This window comes from Zingiber officinale, chromosome 8B (genome assembly GCF_018446385.1).
Source record: "Zingiber officinale cultivar Zhangliang chromosome 8B, Zo_v1.1, whole genome shotgun sequence".
Classification (NCBI taxonomy): domain Eukaryota; kingdom Viridiplantae; phylum Streptophyta; class Magnoliopsida; order Zingiberales; family Zingiberaceae; genus Zingiber; species Zingiber officinale.
In genome coordinates, this window is record NC_056001.1 from 12,672,909 (window position 1) to 12,690,666 (window position 17,758).

Sequence of the window (17,758 nt, forward strand, 5' to 3'; positions counted from 1 at the left end):
GGTCGGGTGGACCGAGGGGCAGGAAGTCCTAGTTGCGGCTAGGCAAGGAAGTCCTAGTAGGTCGGGTAGACCGAGGGGCAGGAAATCCTAGTAGGTCGAGTAGACCGAGGGGCAGGAAGACCTGGTGGTTCGAGGATCGGACGTGGGAAGCTCATGGTCCTTTGTTTGAGAGGAGGATTGTTGGGGTTGCAAGGTTGCAAACATAGTCCCATATTGAAAACACATGGAAAAGATCATGGGTTTATAAGAAAAAGATATCTCCATTGGCATGAGGCCTTTTGGGGAGAGCCCAAGAGTAAAACCATGAGGGCTTAGGCCCAAAGTGGACAATATCATGCTATTGTGGAGATATCTAAATTTTTTTCGATCCTACAGTTTCCATACTTGGACTTTTCCAGTGCCAAGTCTCCATACTTGGACTTTTCCCGTGCCAAGTCTCCATACTTGGACTCTTTCCCGAATCAGGTCAACCAGGTCAACCTTGACCTACGGTTGCACCAATAATCTCCCAAACATCTATTCTTGTCCCATATCAAGAATACAACTCTTCCACGAGTGTCAAACATCAAAATACAACTCAACTAGGTCAACCTTGACCTAAGGTTGCACCAACAATCTTCCTAAGTCAAACATCAAAATACAACTCGAGTCAGGTCAACCAGGTCAACATTGACCTATGGTTGCACCAACAATCATTTGGTATCAGAGCCTTGACTCCTTGATTTCCAGGTTTGTGTCTTGTTTTCATCTTTGTTATTGTCCATCTTTGTTGATCTCTTTGTCCCTATCCATTGTAAATTTCTATTCACTATTTAGGTCCTCAACTAAAAAAAAAAGAAAATTCAGAAAAAAAGAGGAATCATTAGTCATTGGTTTCTGATTAAAAAAAAAGAAAAAAAAGGAGGATTTGTGAATTGAAAGGACTCAATATTCTTTCTTTATGAAATCTGAATTTAAAGATATTCATTTCATTGCTCTTGATCATTGCTGAATTTCTCGTTTTATCCGTTTATTTCTCTTGTTGGTTTCTTGTTCACTTGATTGTCTACTTGCTGTCTTGAGAAAGACATTGATAAGGTTCTTTCCTTAAGAGTTTATAAGGAAGCTGAGTGGATAAATTTGAGTGCAACCACATGAGTATAGTGGTGAGGTCCGTCTAACATTTCTTTTGTAATTTTCCTTGTCATCTCCTTTTTTTTCATTTTGCAAGCATAAGTGGGGAAAAATCACCTCATTCCCCTAGCGAGATCTTAATAGGCTTCAAATGGAAGCACTTACTCAACAATTTGAAAGAATGTTTCAAAGACAACTTGAAGAAATACACGAAAGTATGGACCGACTTGAAGGAGAAAATGTTTCCAACCATGGGGGCAATTCTAATCATGAAGAATCTCATCAAAGTGACCCATTATGTGATTCACCAAGAGAAAGAAGGAGGCATGAAGGGGGAAGAAGACGTGAGAGAGGAGGTAGAGACCATAGACGAGAAGATGATCTAGGAGGTGTGAAAGTCCAGATACCTTCCTTCCAAGGGAGGAATGACCCCGAAACATATCTTGAGTGGGAGATGAAAATAGAGCAAATCTTCTCATGCCACAATTACAATGATGCAAAGAAAGTAAAGGTGGCTGCCCTTGAGTTCACCGATTATGCCTTAATTTGGTGGGATCAATTGCAAAAAGAGAGAAGAAGGTATGGAGAGCATCCTATCAACACTTGGGACGAAATGAAGACTTTGATGAGAAGGAGATTTGTGCCTTCCCACTACCACAGGGAATTGCACAACAAATTGCAAAGACTCACCCAAGGGAGTAGGAGTGTGGATGATTACTACAAGGAGATGGAGGTGGCTTTGAGTAGAGCCAATATTGTGGAGGATAAGGAAGCTACCATGGCTCGGTTTCTCCATGGCCTAAACCGAGATATTGAGACATTGTGGAGTTACAACATTATGTGGAGCTTGATGACTTAGTGCATCAAGCAATGGAAATAGAGCAACAATTAAAGAGAAAGGGCGTTATGAAGAAATCCTCTTCTCCAAACTACTCTTCAAGTTGGAAGGACAAGCCAAAGAAGGAGGGTTCTTCTTCAAATTCTAAGGAGGTAGCAAGCACTAAGAAGCCTATTCATACTACCTCTTTTTCCACTTATAAGAGTAGGGATATCAAGTGTTTTAGGTGTTTGGGAAAAGGTCATATTGCATCTGAATGCCCGAATAAGAAGACTATGGTGGTGAGGGATAATGGGAGTATCTCTAGTGAAGAAATTTCTTCTCATTCCTCTTCCTAAAGCGATGAGGAAAATGATGGAGCAGCCTATGCGCAAGATGGAGATCTCTTGGTGGTTAGGAGATTATTGGGAAGCCAAGCCAAGGAGCATGAGGAGGATCAAAGAGAAAATATTTTTCGTATCCGCTGCCTTATTCAAGGTAAGACATACTCTATGATCATTGATGGTGGAAGTTGTACCCATGTGGCAAGCACTAGGTTGGTCACCAAACTCAACCTTAAGACTACACCACATGCAAGGCCATATAAACTCCAATGGCTAAGTAATAGTGGTGAATTGGTAGTGAACCAACAAGTGTTGATTAATTTCTCCATTGGCAAATATGAAGATCACGTTCTATGTGATATTGTGCCTATGGAGGCAAGCCACATTCTTCTTGGAAGACCTTGGCAGTTTGATAGGCGAGCTCATCATGATGGATTCTCTAACAAGTTCTCTTTTGTCCACAATTCTTGCAAAGTCATACTTGTACTGTTATCACCTAGGGAGGTTTGTGAAGATTAAATAAAAATGAGAGAGAAAAGAGAAAAAGAAATAGTGTGTGAAAAAAAAATACTTGATTTTGAGGACAAAATTCAAAAGAAAAGAGAGAATGAGGAAAAGAAAGAGAGAAAAATAGAAATTTTTTTTACAAGAGGAAGTGAGGCGAAGAAAGCTTATTTGACAAGGCAGCCTATATTTCTTCTTTTGTGCAAGGAAACTTGCTTGGAATCTAATACTAACTCCTTGCCTAGTGATGTTGTTGTTATTTTGCAGGATTTTGAGGATGTGTTTCCTAAGGAAGTACCTCACGGTTTGCCTCCAATGAGAGGGATTGAACATCAAATAGACCTTATTCCTGGCACTTCTCTGCCCAATAGGTCAGCTTATAGGAGCAACCCTCAAAAAACAAAGGAGATACAAAATCAAGTAAAGGAGTTATTCCAAAAAGGATGGGTCAGAGAAAGTTTAAGTCCTTGTGCTGTACCCGTAATTCTAGTGCCTAAAAAGGATGGATCATGGAGGATGTGCACTGACTGTAGAGCCATCAACAACATCACAATTCGATATAGACATCTTATCCCTAGACTTGATGATTTGCTTAATGAATTGCATGGTGCTTGGTTCTTTTCTAAAATTGATTTGAAAAGTGGGTACCATCAAATTAGGATAAGGGAAGGGGATGAATAGAAAATAGCTTTCAAAACCAAATATGGATTGTATGAATGGTTGATAATGCCTTTTGGGTTAACTAATGCACCAAGCACTTTTATGAGGCTTATGAACCATGTCTTACGAGAATTTCTTGAAAAATTTATGGTAGTATACTTTGATGATATTTTGGTATATTACAAGAGTTTTGTTGAGCATATTGCACATCTCCAATCTGTCTTGCATGTCCTTAGAAAGGAAAAACTATATGCTAACTTGGAAAAGTGTTCTCTTTGCACTAATCATGTGGTTTTTCTTGGTTTTGTCATAAGTTCTAAAGGAGTGCAGGTTGATAAAGGGAAAGTTAAGGCCATTAGAGATTGGCCAACTCCAAAAACTGTGAGTGAGGTTAGGAGCTTCCATGGGTTGGCAAGTTTCTATAGGAGGTTTGTGAAGGATTTCAGCACAGTGGCAGCACCCCTAAATGAAATTATTAAGAAAAACATGGGTTTTAGATGGGGAGAGAATCAAGAAAATGCATTTCAAACACTTAAGGATAAACTCACACATGCACCCATTCTTGCTTTACTTGATTTTTTCAAATCATTTGAGATTGAATGTGATGCATCTCATGTGGGTATTAGGGCTATTTTACTTCAAGATGGTCATCCCATTGCATATTTTAGTGAGAAACTAAGTGGCGCCACTCTCAACTATTCCACTTATGATATAGAATTGTATGCACTTGTTAGAGCATTGCAAATATGGCAGCATTATCTTTTGCCTAAAGAATTTGTCATTCATAGTGATCATGAATCTTTGAAGTATTTGAAAGGGCAAGAGAAGCTCAACAAAAGGTATGCCAAATGGGTCGAATTTCTTGAACAATTTCCTTATGTGATTAAGCATAAGCAAGGAAAGGTAAATGTTGTAGCAAATGCACTTTCAAGAAGGTATAACTTGTTAGCTACACTTTAAACTAAATTGCTTAGCTTTGAATATATTAAGGAATTGTATGTACATGATAATGAGTTTTCCCAATTATATGCTACGTGTGAAAAGAAATCACAAAATGGGCTTGTTAGGCATGACAACTATTTGTTTAAGAATAACAGACTTTGTGTGCCTAGAGGATCCATGCGTAAATTGCTAGTTAGGGAAGCACATGAGGGGGGTTTAATGGGACACTTTGGGGTTCAAAAGACCTTAGAAATGCTGCTTGAACATTTTCATTGGCCACACATGAAACACGATGTGCAGAAATTTTGTACACGGTGCATTGTGTGTAGAAAAGCAAAATCTAAGACATTACCTCATGGACTTTACACGCCTTTGCCTATTCCTAATTTTCTTTGGACTGACTTGTCTATGAATTTTTTTTAGGGCTACCACGTACTAAAAAAGGTAAGGACTCCATTTTTGTGGTAGTTGATAGATTCTCCAAGATGACACACTTCATACCTTGCTACAAAGTGGATGATGCAACTCATGTGGCATATTTGTTTTTCAAAGAGGTGGTAAGACTTCATGGCATGCCTAGGAGCATTGTTTCAGATCGTGACACCAAATTTTTAAGCCATTTTTGGAGGACCTTATGAAACAAGCTGGGAACAAAGCTTCTCTTCTCCACCACATGTCACCCACAAACTAACGACCAGACTGAGGTGGTAAATAGGACACTTTCTACTCTTCTTAGAGCAATTATTAAGAACATTAAATCTTAGGAAGAATGCTTACCTCATGTTGATTTGCTTATAATAGGGCGGTCCATTCTACTACTCAATTTTCTCCTTTTGAGATTGTTTATGGGTTCAATCCACTAACACCTCTTGATTTGCTTCCTTTACCTAACACTTCTTCTTTAGTTCACAAGGATGGCAAAACAAAGGCAGAATATGTGAAGAAGCTTCATGAGCAAGTTAAAACTCAAATTGAGAAGAAAATAGAGCAATATGCAAATCGAGCCAATAAAGGGAGGAAAAGAGTTGTCCTTGAACCCGATGATTGGGTGTGGGTTCATATGAGGAAGGAACAGTTTCCTACCCAAAGGAAATCAAAGCTTCAACCAAGAGGAGATGGACCATTCCAAGTGTTGGAAAGAATTAATGACAATTCTTACAAAATTGATTTACCAGGTGAGTATGGTGTTAGTGCAACATTTAATGTGGTTGATTTGAGTCCTTTTGATGTAGGTGATGAAGACCTAAATTTGAGGACGAATTCACCTAAAGGAGGGAATGATGTGAGCCAAGAAGAGGCATTGAAGGGAATTGGGGGACCCGTGACAAGGTCCAAGACTAAGAGAATGAAGCAAGTTTTGGAAGACTTAATAATAGGGCTCAAGGAAAAGGATGATCAATACACAAAGGAGGCAACAACTAAATGGATCACATTCCTTCAAATTGAAAGTGAAATTGGACCAATATGAGGACCATTTTTGTATGCATTTTTGGGGGATTTTTTCTAAAGTGACTTTTGATGTCCTTTGTGGGGTTTTAATGTATTTTTGAGAGTTCCTAAGCTAGTATAATAAATACCATGCATGCATGGTTGCATTAAGCTAGTATTAGTAGTTACATTAGTGGATAATAAATATCATACATGCAAACATGATATTTATTGCATAATTAGTGCATAGTGGATCTTAAGGGATGTTAAATAGGAGAACTTTTGTATGGAAAATTAAGTAAGTTTGAATGAAAATTTTAGTTTCTCTTTGGTGAGAGCTCCCTTCTAGTTTTTAGGCAAAGAACTAATTCTAATCTTATCAAGGTAACTTGTGGCGATCAAACCCCATGACTTATCACTCACCTTCTCATTTTGCTTGAGTGTGACATCAATACCCTTCCCCATGTTGAATTTTAAGACGATCCATGTATGAAATTCCTTATTATAAAAGTAATAATCTATACTAATACCCGTGGATAGTCTCGTCAAGCGTTCAATATAATTAAATTTATATCCTAAGAGTCCAACCGTATGATTTTTCAGAGTTTAAGAGCATTCTAGATAGTACACCCGTAAATATTTAATGGATATTATAGCTATAGAGATCCCATATGGTTTGTCTGACGATTATACATGAGAAGGTACTTTGAAAATTATAATTAAACTGCACCGAAAGATTTTTTTTTTTTTTTTTATCAATTTTATCGAAATTCAAATCTCGTCCTACAAAAAGGATAGATATTACAGTTCAAAATGCAATGGTGCAAGGATAGATTTTACTGCCGGGCTTATTACCACGAGCGCACTTTCAAAATTTGTCAGTATGTAAAAGTCTAAATATTTGAATTAAAAAAACATTCTAGATAGACATTTATTTAAAGTAAATAAATTAGATCAATATTATTTTATCCCAATAAAACAAAGATGTGAAGGCGACCCCGGTCAAAACAGCCAAAGTGGAGCTTGGATAAGAAACAAGTCAAAGCACTAGGACATGATCCAACTACTTGCGCACCAACCAACACTTTTATGGATGACGACAAAAAATATATATTAAAAATATATACTAAAAATAAAGGGATAGAATTAACTTTTAATAACATCAGAAATTCTTAAATTGTGTTTTTACTGCAACATATTCAAATCAAACTATTTTCAGTTTTTAATAAAGAAATATATTTTTCATTAAATAGCATGAGCGATAACATTTTTTAAGGAAAATGGATGTCCCAAGACAAAAGTTTTCTTTCATATTTGATTTTATTTTTTCTCCAGGAGAACTATATTTATTTTAATAAGACATTTTATTGTCAAAATAAAAATAAAAAATAAGAAAAATAATAAACCGTTCTTTAACCAAACGATTTGATTATATACGTCTGTGCGGAGCTGATCGCAAAGGTCAACAATGGCAGATCTGCTAGAGATTGATTGGATATGAATGCCCTATTTGTCCACCTCCTTTCCCAAGTCTCAACTCCACAACAGCCCACTCTTTGAGTTCAGAAGATGAAGCCAGCCGAAGATATCGTCATGCTTCTTTGCCTCCTCTTCTTCCTCCCGGAGATTCACGCACTCAAACTCTGCACCGATTCAAGTAGTTTTTTCAATCTCCTCGTTCCTTTCATTTTAGTTAAACTTCGTGCGTTATTTTTTGCTCAGAGACAGACAGAGCTAATTAGGGTCTGTTCTGTTCCAGTGGCGCCCGTGACTCGGACGACGCCTTTAGCTTTCTGCGGGTACACTGGCAGCAGCTGCTGCAACGCCACCGACGACGGTGACCTCCGGCGGCAGTTCGAGTCCATGAACATCTCCGACTTGGCATGCGCCGCCTTTATGAGATCGATCGTCTGCGCGGTAATTACTCCTTGCCCCTGGACTAGTCATCGTCTCTGTTACTCTTGCGGGGTCGCTGTCCGCTTTGGAGAAATTTTGGTGTTTAGTTACCAACAGTATGGAGTTCCGGCCGTGGTCGGACCATGTCCAGGCCTGGACTCAGGAGACCTATATATATGTTATTGTTATATAATTTAAAAAAGATATAATATTAAAAATATTGATTCTGATTTTCTTTTTCCGTAGAAGGTGGCACATTAATATGAATATAATTTCCTATTTGTTTCAGAGATGTGATCCATACTCCGCTGAATTGTTTGGTACGGGTCCGACACTCGCTACAGTTCCTAATCTATGCAACTCTACCGTCTCATCATCAGCAGCCTCTTCACTGGCCAGCGTCTCCGACCAAAACTTCTGTAAACAAGTTTGGGATTCCTGCAATAATGTTTCGATGCAGAATTCTCCATTTGCTGAACCTGGACTACCGGCGTCGTCATCTCGACTCGCCGATGTCTGGCATTCCGAATCAGACTTTTGTGAAGCGTTCGGAGGTTCATCGGGTGACAGCATTCTATGCTTCGATGGTAACTCGACCTCATTCAGTAGCAGCACGGCCTCACCCATCCCCGGAGGTATTTGTCTTGAGAGAATCGGCAACGGATCTTACCTGAACATGGTTGCCCACCCCGATGGCTCCGATCGCGTTTTCGTATCAAATCAGGCTGGCAAAATATGGTTGGCAAGTGTCCCTGAACAAGGATCAGGAGGAACATTGGAGATTGACGAGTCCGACCCTTTTCTTGATTTAACTGATTTAGTCCACTGCGACACTCAATTTGGGCTTATGGGACTGGCATTCCACCCAAACTTTACGACGAATGGTCGGTTTTTCGTTTCGTACAACTGCGATAAGCTTCGATCCACAAGCTGTTCTGGAAGATGTTCCTGTAATTCTGATGTAGGATGTGATCCTTCAGACCTCGGTAGGGACAATGGTGCCCAACCATGTCAATATCAGGTGGTTGTGTCTGAATTCACTGCCAATAGTTCGTCAACCACACCTTCCACAGTATGTATCTTTAACTATCTTCGATTAAGCAGAGCTTAATTATTTTCGTCGTCACCGTGTTTATGTAGCAAATCGCACACGAACTGTGCTTGTTGATGCCAGGCAACTAGTGCCAGTCCTTTAGAAGTAAGGAGGATCTTCACTATGGGCCTTCCTTATACAAGTCATCATGGTGGGCAAATTCTATTTGGACCAGCAGATGGCTATCTGTATTTAATGATGGGAGATGGTGGAAACAGAGGAGACCCCTTCAACTTTGCTCAGAACAAGAAATCTTTGCTTGGGAAAATTATGCGACTCGACATAAACACCATCCAAAGTAAGTCCCTTGGCAAGCTTATTTTGTTTCCTCTAACTCCTCACTTTGAGTGCAATTCCTCAAAAATCTAGTGAGATGACAAAATCAAATTGGTTTCACCTACGCGTATCAATGCATGCTCATGAAATTTGACTCCGCAGCATTTTAACATGTTCAATTTTGCCAGCAGCATTACTCAATTACGATTGATTGTTTCAGCTGTTCTAACTGCTACTGATCTGTAGGCGAGAATCAAATAAATGATCTTGGTCTGTGGGGAAATTACTCCATTCCAGACGATAATCCTTACACTGTCGATGGCGAATTACAACCTGAGATATGGGCCTTGGGTCTACGGAATCCATGGAGATGCAGTTTCGATATAGAAAGACCTTCCTATTTCTTCTGTGCAGATGTTGGCCAGGTGATTCTTTCAATTTATATATCTTGTTTCGAATTGCCTTTTCAAGGTTATTTTCTTCAACGCTTTAATATATGAGAAGAATTCCACGGTTTCACAGCACTTTAATTTGCAAATTTCGATTCTCCTCTTCCATTTCGAAATACTGCTATGCTACGATAATTCTTCTGAACAAATCTGCCTTGTGGAACAATAAAGTTTCAGTATTATGCCAAAGATTAGCGTGCTAACTGATACCAACAAAATTACATGCAGGAGGTGTGTGAAGAGGTAGATTTGATTACAAAGGGAGGAAACTATGGATGGCGTGTCTACGAAGGTCCTAATTTGTATACTCCACCTTGGTCTCCCAGAGGCAACACTTCACTCAGCTCCATAAATCCAATCTTCCCCGTCGTGGGTTACACGCACTCCGAAATAAACACGACGATGGGCTCTGCATCGATCGCCGGCGGTTATGTGTACAGGTCCACGACAGACCCATGCTTGCATGGAAGGTGAAGTAACTGTTATACTAAATTCTGAATTATACTGCACGGAACAACAATTTCTTTATGGCAAAAACTTTTGTTCTGTAAAACAGGTACTTGTACGCGGATCTTTATGGTGGAGCTATTTGGGCAGCCACAGAGAACCCTGAGAACAGTGGAAACTTCACCAGCACTTTGATTCCTTTCGGCTGCACCAACAACTCTCCATTACCGTGCGATGCCGTCGCCGGAAGTGCTCTTCCCAGCTTAGGGTACGTATATTCGTTTGGGGAAGACAACAGAAAGGACGTCTTCCTGTTAAGCAGCAATGGTGTGTACAGAATCGTTCCCCCGAGCCACTGCAACTATACTTGCCCGTCGGAGGACACAACCGACGCAGGGAGTTCAGCTCCCGGCCAGTCTTCATCTGCATGCCGAACTGGGGGGTTGCTGGGGAGACTGGTGATGATGCTGCTGGTGCTGCTCTGGTGTTTGATTTAGGAGAAGATTATGCCGAGTGAGTGAGGCTGTCCATAATGCTGCGATCATATGGAAATTTAGGCGATTATCCAATGCCATTTCATGGATTTGATCATCTCTGAATCAATCCCACCGCTTTGAGTGCTTCTTCTGTATCCTGCTTGCGTGCTTTCTTCTGGATATTGCCAACTATAAGGATAAAATTGGATCATTACAATTTAGTTTAGATTGTTAAAAAATATATAAATATATAATCGTAATTGAGGATAATTATAATATACGAGGGTCAAAAATAATTTTGAGATCAAAATTCAATAAACGATCCCCAGAATTAGAGCAGCGTGGCAGGTGGAGAACAAAAATGAAGCGGAAAAACCGCCTCTTCTTCTCCTCTCCAGATTCCACAGACTTGAACCATTCGCCATTGCTCATCCTCCTCCTTCCTCCTTTGGACCTTCAGCGCCACTTGGGTTAGAGTTACCTCTTCCCCGACAGGGAAGATGGGGCAGCAAACGCTGATCTACAGCTTCGTCGCTCGAGGGACCATCATTTTGGCTGAGTACACCGCCTTCCCCGGAAACTTCACCACCGTCGCAGCCCAATGCCTCCAGAAGCTCCCTTCCTCCAACAACAGGTTCAACTACAACTGCGACGGCCACACCTTCAATTACCTCGTCGAGAACGGTTTCAGTGAGTCCCTATCCCTGTTTTAGTTGTTCTTCGATGAGTTCCTTGGTCAGGCGTTGGATTGAATTCGGATGCATCAATCATCATACATTGTGGTTATTTTTGATTAATTTTCCCTAGACGTCTCTAATCGTGGCACTTCTTTAATCGATTTCCGTAATTAATTCAAGATATGGATTTCGAACTCGGATGACCTTCAATTGTATGGCATGGAATATCGCTCGTCATTTGATATCGACGCTCATTCTTCACCCTTCTTTGTGTTTGTGTATGCGCGCTTGCTTTACGATGTCATGGATATGGATGCAACGTGAAACTGCATGCAATTGTTTTTGTCTGGAGATTGTTTTGTCGTTGAATGCCTAGATTTGAGAAGAAATAACTCCATTTTATGGGAATCAACGACATATCTATTATTTATCAGTATTGTCTAGGACCTGTGTGTATAGAGCGTTTCTTCTTAATCTTATCTGCATCAATCCACAAATACTGAAGGAAAAGAATAACCACTATCTATTTCACAAACCTGCGCATGGCATTGATGTTGGCCATTTCAACAGTGAGATAATGTGATAGATAATCCAGACAAGCGACATTAACTCTGAAGCTTATCTTGAAACCCCTAAATTAATATTTGATGTCAGATACAGATACGTCTTTGAGGAATCAATTGTGCATTTCGAAACTTTTCTAATGGTTCAACCTGTATATATTCCGCTAATAAATTATCCTTATGTTCAAGATCTTCCCTTCCTAAGAAAACTCTTGTGAAATATCGTGGGCATGGTGTTTTGCTCTAACTAACAAAGCGATTCCCTATGTTTGAATGGACTGGCAGGTACTTTGGACTTATTTGGTCATATAACAATCCATTCTTTGACAAACTAGTCATGCTAAACTTAATCAGTGTTGGCATGATAACTACTGTGTTTAGTCGACAAAGCTTGAAGATTTCTATTTATACATAGTTTACAATTGTCTATAGTATAATCCGTAATATTCGAATAATGGTTTCACTAGTGGATCTGATGTCAGACATCATTACTGCAGCATATTGCGTTGTGGCCAATGAATCGGCAGGCAGGCAAACTCCCATTGCCTTTCTCGAGAGGGTTAAGGAGGACTTCGGTAAAAAATATGCAGCAAAAGCTGCGAATGCTGCAGCCAATAGCCTTAACGGACAATATAAGTACAGTTTTTCTCCTCTGAACATTTTGATGCTATTTGTTGAGATAGTCAATTATGGATTTTTTTAATTTTTTTTTGCCGACAATGTTAGGTCCAAGCTAAAAGAGCATATGCGATACTGTGTGGATCACCCTGAGGAGATAGACAAGATCGCCAAAGTCAAAGCTCAGGTTTCTGAAGTAAAAGGAGTAATGATGGAGAATATTGAGAAGGTGTTTTTTTCTTTATTTCCTTTTAATTGTTCATACAAATCCCACACCAATTTGAACAGAGCTATATTCCAAAATAATGTTGTCGATGTTTTGTTTATATATCTATCTATATATATATATTTCTTCTGATTTTAGGTTCTTGAACGTGGGGAGAAAATTGAGTTGCTTGTCGATAAAACTGACAATCTTCGCTCTCAGGTATGAAATGGAAATATGTTTGACATATCTGTAGAGGCAATTGCAAGGTTACCTCGACAGTGCTGGTTCTTTCAGTAAATCTTCTCGTTTTACTTTTGTCTTTTTGTTGATTTCGATATTTTAAATGTGGGGGATTTCAGGCACAAGATTTCAGACAACAGGGAACAAAGATGAGGAGAAAAATGTGGATAGAGAATATGAAGATAAAGTTGGCTGTTTTTGGCATCATTATTCTTTTGTTGCTCCTTATCCTCATATCAATTTGCCATGGCTTCAGGTGCTTCTAATAGGGTTGGATAATGCATGACTACCACCGCCAGTTGCTTAATGAACTGATACATTATTTTTTAGCGCATTGACTCCATTCGTTCCTTCTGCTAATTTTTTTTTTGTTCACGATGTGAATAGGTTTGACTCTTATGTCTTTTTGTTTTGGAACAGTGTTTTCCTTTGTTTTTTTTTTTAAAAAAAAACTTGTTATTCGAGCTGTCTTTGAATGTGTAGTAGCTGAAATTATCATTTACATTGTGTTTATTTTCATGAAAAAGATAAGGATATTGATCCTGTCCGAAAATAGTAAAAATAGCTGGCTGAAAATATGGCTCAGCAGTTGACTTCGTGAAGATGGCTCCGTTTTGTAAAATTAAGAACGTCAATACCGGGTCAAGGAAGGAATCCCGACGATGATCCTCCGACGCTCAAATTAGTCATCGGAATAGTAGAAAGACAGCAAAGAACCATAGCAACAACAAGAGCTCAAACACAAATAGCGCATATATCCATCGGTGTATGGATCCTCCCTTTATATAGTGCTCCAGTAGCAGACATGCACGTCCCTCAAGGCACGTGCACGTTTTCCTAACTGTCCTATGAAAAGACATGTCAGGAAAGTGTCTCTGACACCATTCCTTAACAGGACGTGTAAATCCTTGACATGACAATGGAATCTTCTGTCATACTATTTGCCCGTTGACCATGTCCTGCTGTCAGCGATACCAACTCCCAGAAGCATACAATTAATTAAGCAATGGGTCACACTGTTTGACCGAGCGAGGAGTCGCTCGGTCGGGATTCCCTGCCTGATCGATCTCAGCTGCTCCTCTCCACAATCGCTCAGCTTGGTAGGTAGTTCCTCGCACGACCGGACATGCGATCCGATTAGACAAGCCCTTATAGGGTCGTTACAATTACGAGCATCTAATGTCCTCTCTGTATAATTGTCCCGTCTGGACGAGTGATCTGCTTAGATGAGTCTTCAAGCCTATCGGACCCTTCAGGCTTGCTCGACTCGTTGCCACCCCACTTGGCCAATTTTGTTGACTCAACGATTTTCAGACTTTGACCACCTTAACTTTGACTTCCACATCGTCTGTTATTCCTACCTTTAACTCATACCTGGTGGGCTCCCTTTACCACTGCATCACAAGTCTTCCCCCAAACCTATTCGAAGGAGGCTGTAAGTCTGACTGACTAGACGAGCAATGTCTTCGGTGACCTCCACTATCATGTCCCGAGGGTATAGTTCTTGATACCCCACTCGGTGATAGTATAATATAAGAAACCCTAAAAACCATCTAAATAGAATAATCAGAAAATTTATCAATTTACAAAACTATACAAGTAAGACAACACATAAAACAAAATATGAATATAACGAAAGGAAATTAAAAACAAACCAGGAATTAGCACATCAAGATTTCTAATCAACTCTATGTAAAGCTGGGACCAACTATAATAATAAAAAGATCCCTGTGCCTATAAAATTGGAGACCAAGGAATGTAGAAAGTTAGCCAAATGGCTAAGTAGATAATCAACAAAGATGCGCATAAATTTAATCTTGTTTAAAAAGTCAAAGAAGAAGAGTAAATCATAATATTTTATTACAACTTAAAGTTATTCTTAAAATTCTTCATTTATACATAAATATTTATGTATACTCATCTTCAGTTATCATCATCTATAATCACGTAATATTTTTATATTAGAATCTAGAATCTTCACTTTATTATCATTTGTTATTATCAATTAAAATTAATTATCCAATCTTATTATTTAATTAATCGATATACAAGTCAACCATGATAATATCAACATGTATATCTTTGGTCTAAATTTAATAAATCAACTAAAAAGTGAATCACTAGAGCTAATATCATCAGTCTCCAGGGCGTAGCACAGCTGGGGGTGCATGGTTTCATGGCCGAGAGGTCCAAGGTTTGATCCTCGGGGTGTCATTACCTGGGGTTAACGTCCTGGTCATACGCTTTCAGTTGTGTACTTACATTTACCTCCCTGCATATCCATGAGACTAGCTCTAGGGGGATCACTGATGTGGGGGTTCCACACTAGAGCCAATATCATCAGAGTGTAAGGTCATATGTATAGGCTAAAAGATTCCTCAAACTATAATACCGTTGCATACGTCATTTGATATACGGGCTATCAACTCTCACCAGTGAAAGACATAATAAACACTGATCAAGGGCTACATCACGTCACCATGCCTCGGGTGTATGGTCAGGTACTCTGGACCGCGGTCGCCACACTACCATAATAACATGTGGGCGGTCCAGTGCTCAAATATAAAGTTCTAGTATAAAGCTAGGCTCATAGTCTTCACTTTTAAATATTTTTCATTTACCATCTTTATTATTTCGCTTTAAGGATTTCATTTTATCCATTTATCATAATTATTCTCTTTTCATATCAAATGGTCAATCAAGTTAACATTTCGTATCAAGTCTGTTAATTTATCATCCTAGAGTTTATAGATAAAAAGCTACAAGTATCAACAGGTAGAACATCAAAAGGCATAGAGTATGAAAGGTCAAGCAAATCAAAAAGATAAGTATCAACAGAAGAGTAATTCAGAATATTTATTTAATTTTTAAAACAACCATTTCCATATTAATCTCAGTATGAACCCACGAACAAGAAATAATATCAATTATATATCCTCTACGATTTTATTATTTTAACTCATTTTGATAATTATAATATCATTTTAATTATCTTTTGAAAATAATTATACAAGTATATACAATTTAATTATTTATTTATCCATGCACAAGGATAAATATATAAGAGTCAAAGAGATATGTACTCACTTTATATACAGCAAAATCTTCAAGTGTCGGCAGGTCACTGTGCTCCACTCAAGATCGTGTCTACAAACATAATACCAAACATAACTCAAATAATTAAAATACTATCTAATAAGAATAATGACCTAAAATCTAAATATTGTTATTGATGCAGCGATGAAGGGAAGCCTATCTGGCACGAGGTCAACTACCAGAGCGGAGGTCAAAGTCAAGGTGATCAATGTCAATATGTCAAAGGTCCAAACGGAGGACAATTGCAATGGTTGGTCTGGTTGTCAGGCCCCGACCGACAGGATATAGGTTCGAGCTGACCCCCACTCAGGCTCGAGATAATACTCAAGATAGCCGACGCTCGATACGGAGTGGCAGGACGTCGTACGTAGTTTGTCCAGGGACGAAGCGGAGTCCCGGCCGAGCAGTTGCCCCGCTCAACCAAGTAACGGGACCTGGTTATGGATAGAGCGGAGTCCTGACCGAGTGGCTATCCCTCTCGGCCAAGAAAAGGGACCACTGTAGTATCTCTCGACATCCTTCTGGTAGATAGTGCCACTGACACGAAGCATGGTCGACAGGCGGATCGTATGGCCGAAACTTCTACTGTCACGTCAGGGATATGCATATCCTGTTAAGATATGGTGTCAGAGGTACTTTTCTGACAAAGCCTTTTCATGGGACACATGGGAGAGTGTGCCCATGCCTCGGGAAGCACACATGTAGACCTGACCACGGTTCGGAACCGACGGTTCGACGGTTCGGAACCGCCGGTTCGACGGTTCCAGGCAGGTCGACCCTTAACCTTAACCGCCCAAGACGGTTACGGTTCACGGTTCAGAACCGCCGGTTCACGGTTCGGTTCACGGTTCGTCACGGTTCAAGATTAATATGTTAATAAAAATTAAAAATTAAAAATTAAACATTAAACATTAAAAATTAGAAATTAAAATTTATTAAAAAAAGGGCTTGCACTTATTTAAGTTGCCTACGTATCCCTTTAGGGGAATCAAAGCCCACGTAGTTCTTTTACATTTTTATCCTTTTACATTTTCATTCACTTCCATTTCCTGTTCTGTCGTATTTGTTCCTTCAGTATCAAAATCTTCAACTTCGTCATCCGAAAGTTGCATTCCTTGGATTCTTTTCTCCGCCCTGGTCCAATCGTCCGAGAATGCTTGGGCTTCCAATGAGTCGAGACAAAGTTGATCGTCGTTCATCTAATATGTTGCCACCGACACATAGCAACAATTGACACCGGACAAGCTAAAATTTCTTTTGCGATCACGGAGAGAACGGAAAGCTTTGAGCCTTATGACCACCACTTTAAGATATCAAGTTTTCGCTATCCGCTTCATTAAAATCAAAAGAAGTCGAATAATTCTCAAGTTCTGTGTGGAACTTGAGGATCCCCGTGGACGTTTGTCCGTTCTTTTAATAAGAGTTGTGCTTTTGTAAGTTTTAAATTACTACTAGTAGTTTGTTGAATTTCGAAATATTAATTTGTGTTCCATATTTTGCATAATATTGATTATAAATATCATATAAATAAATTCTAACATTATATATAATATTAATTGGATGGGGAAGAAGAATCTTTAATTGGAATTAAAGCATCATAATATAAAGTTAACATTTCTTGTAAAACTTCTAATTTAAATCTAGGATCTAAAGCAAATGCAATTAAATAAATTTCAGGAATTAAATAAAAATATTTTTCCCATTTAGTTTTCATAGCTAAGATGCAAGGAGATAAAGATTCATTATTAATATGTTCATTTAAAACTAATACTATATTAGAAAAATTTTCTAAAACTAATTGAGTGGGATAATAAACACCGGAAAGTTGTTCGGTTGCATCATTAAATACTTTTAAAATTTCACAAATACTACTACAAATATTCCATTGTTGTGAAAATAAATATATATTAG

General features: G+C 39.0%; 2 protein-coding genes across 2 annotated transcripts; both read left to right on the forward strand.

Moving 5' to 3' along the window:
- Positions 1-7,264: 7,264 nt before the first annotated feature.
- Positions 7,265-10,560, forward strand: LOC122017163 (HIPL1 protein-like). Its single transcript, XM_042574701.1, has 7 exons — positions 7,265-7,465; positions 7,568-7,725; positions 7,994-8,776; positions 8,879-9,095; positions 9,320-9,498; positions 9,751-9,992; positions 10,079-10,560. The coding sequence occupies exons 1-7, from the start codon at positions 7,378-7,380 to the stop codon at positions 10,464-10,466; spliced, it is 2,055 nt and encodes a 684-aa protein (XP_042430635.1). The 5' UTR covers positions 7,265-7,377; the 3' UTR covers positions 10,467-10,560.
- Positions 10,561-10,862: 302 nt separating this feature from the next.
- On the forward strand, positions 10,863-13,017 carry LOC122017164 (putative vesicle-associated membrane protein 726). The gene is made up of 5 exons (XM_042574702.1): positions 10,863-11,135; positions 12,183-12,321; positions 12,412-12,532; positions 12,668-12,730; positions 12,871-13,017. Exons 1-5 carry the CDS (start codon positions 10,946-10,948, stop codon positions 13,015-13,017), a joined length of 660 nt encoding a protein of 219 aa, XP_042430636.1. The 5' UTR covers positions 10,863-10,945.
- The last annotated feature ends 4,741 nt before the right edge of the window (positions 13,018-17,758 follow it).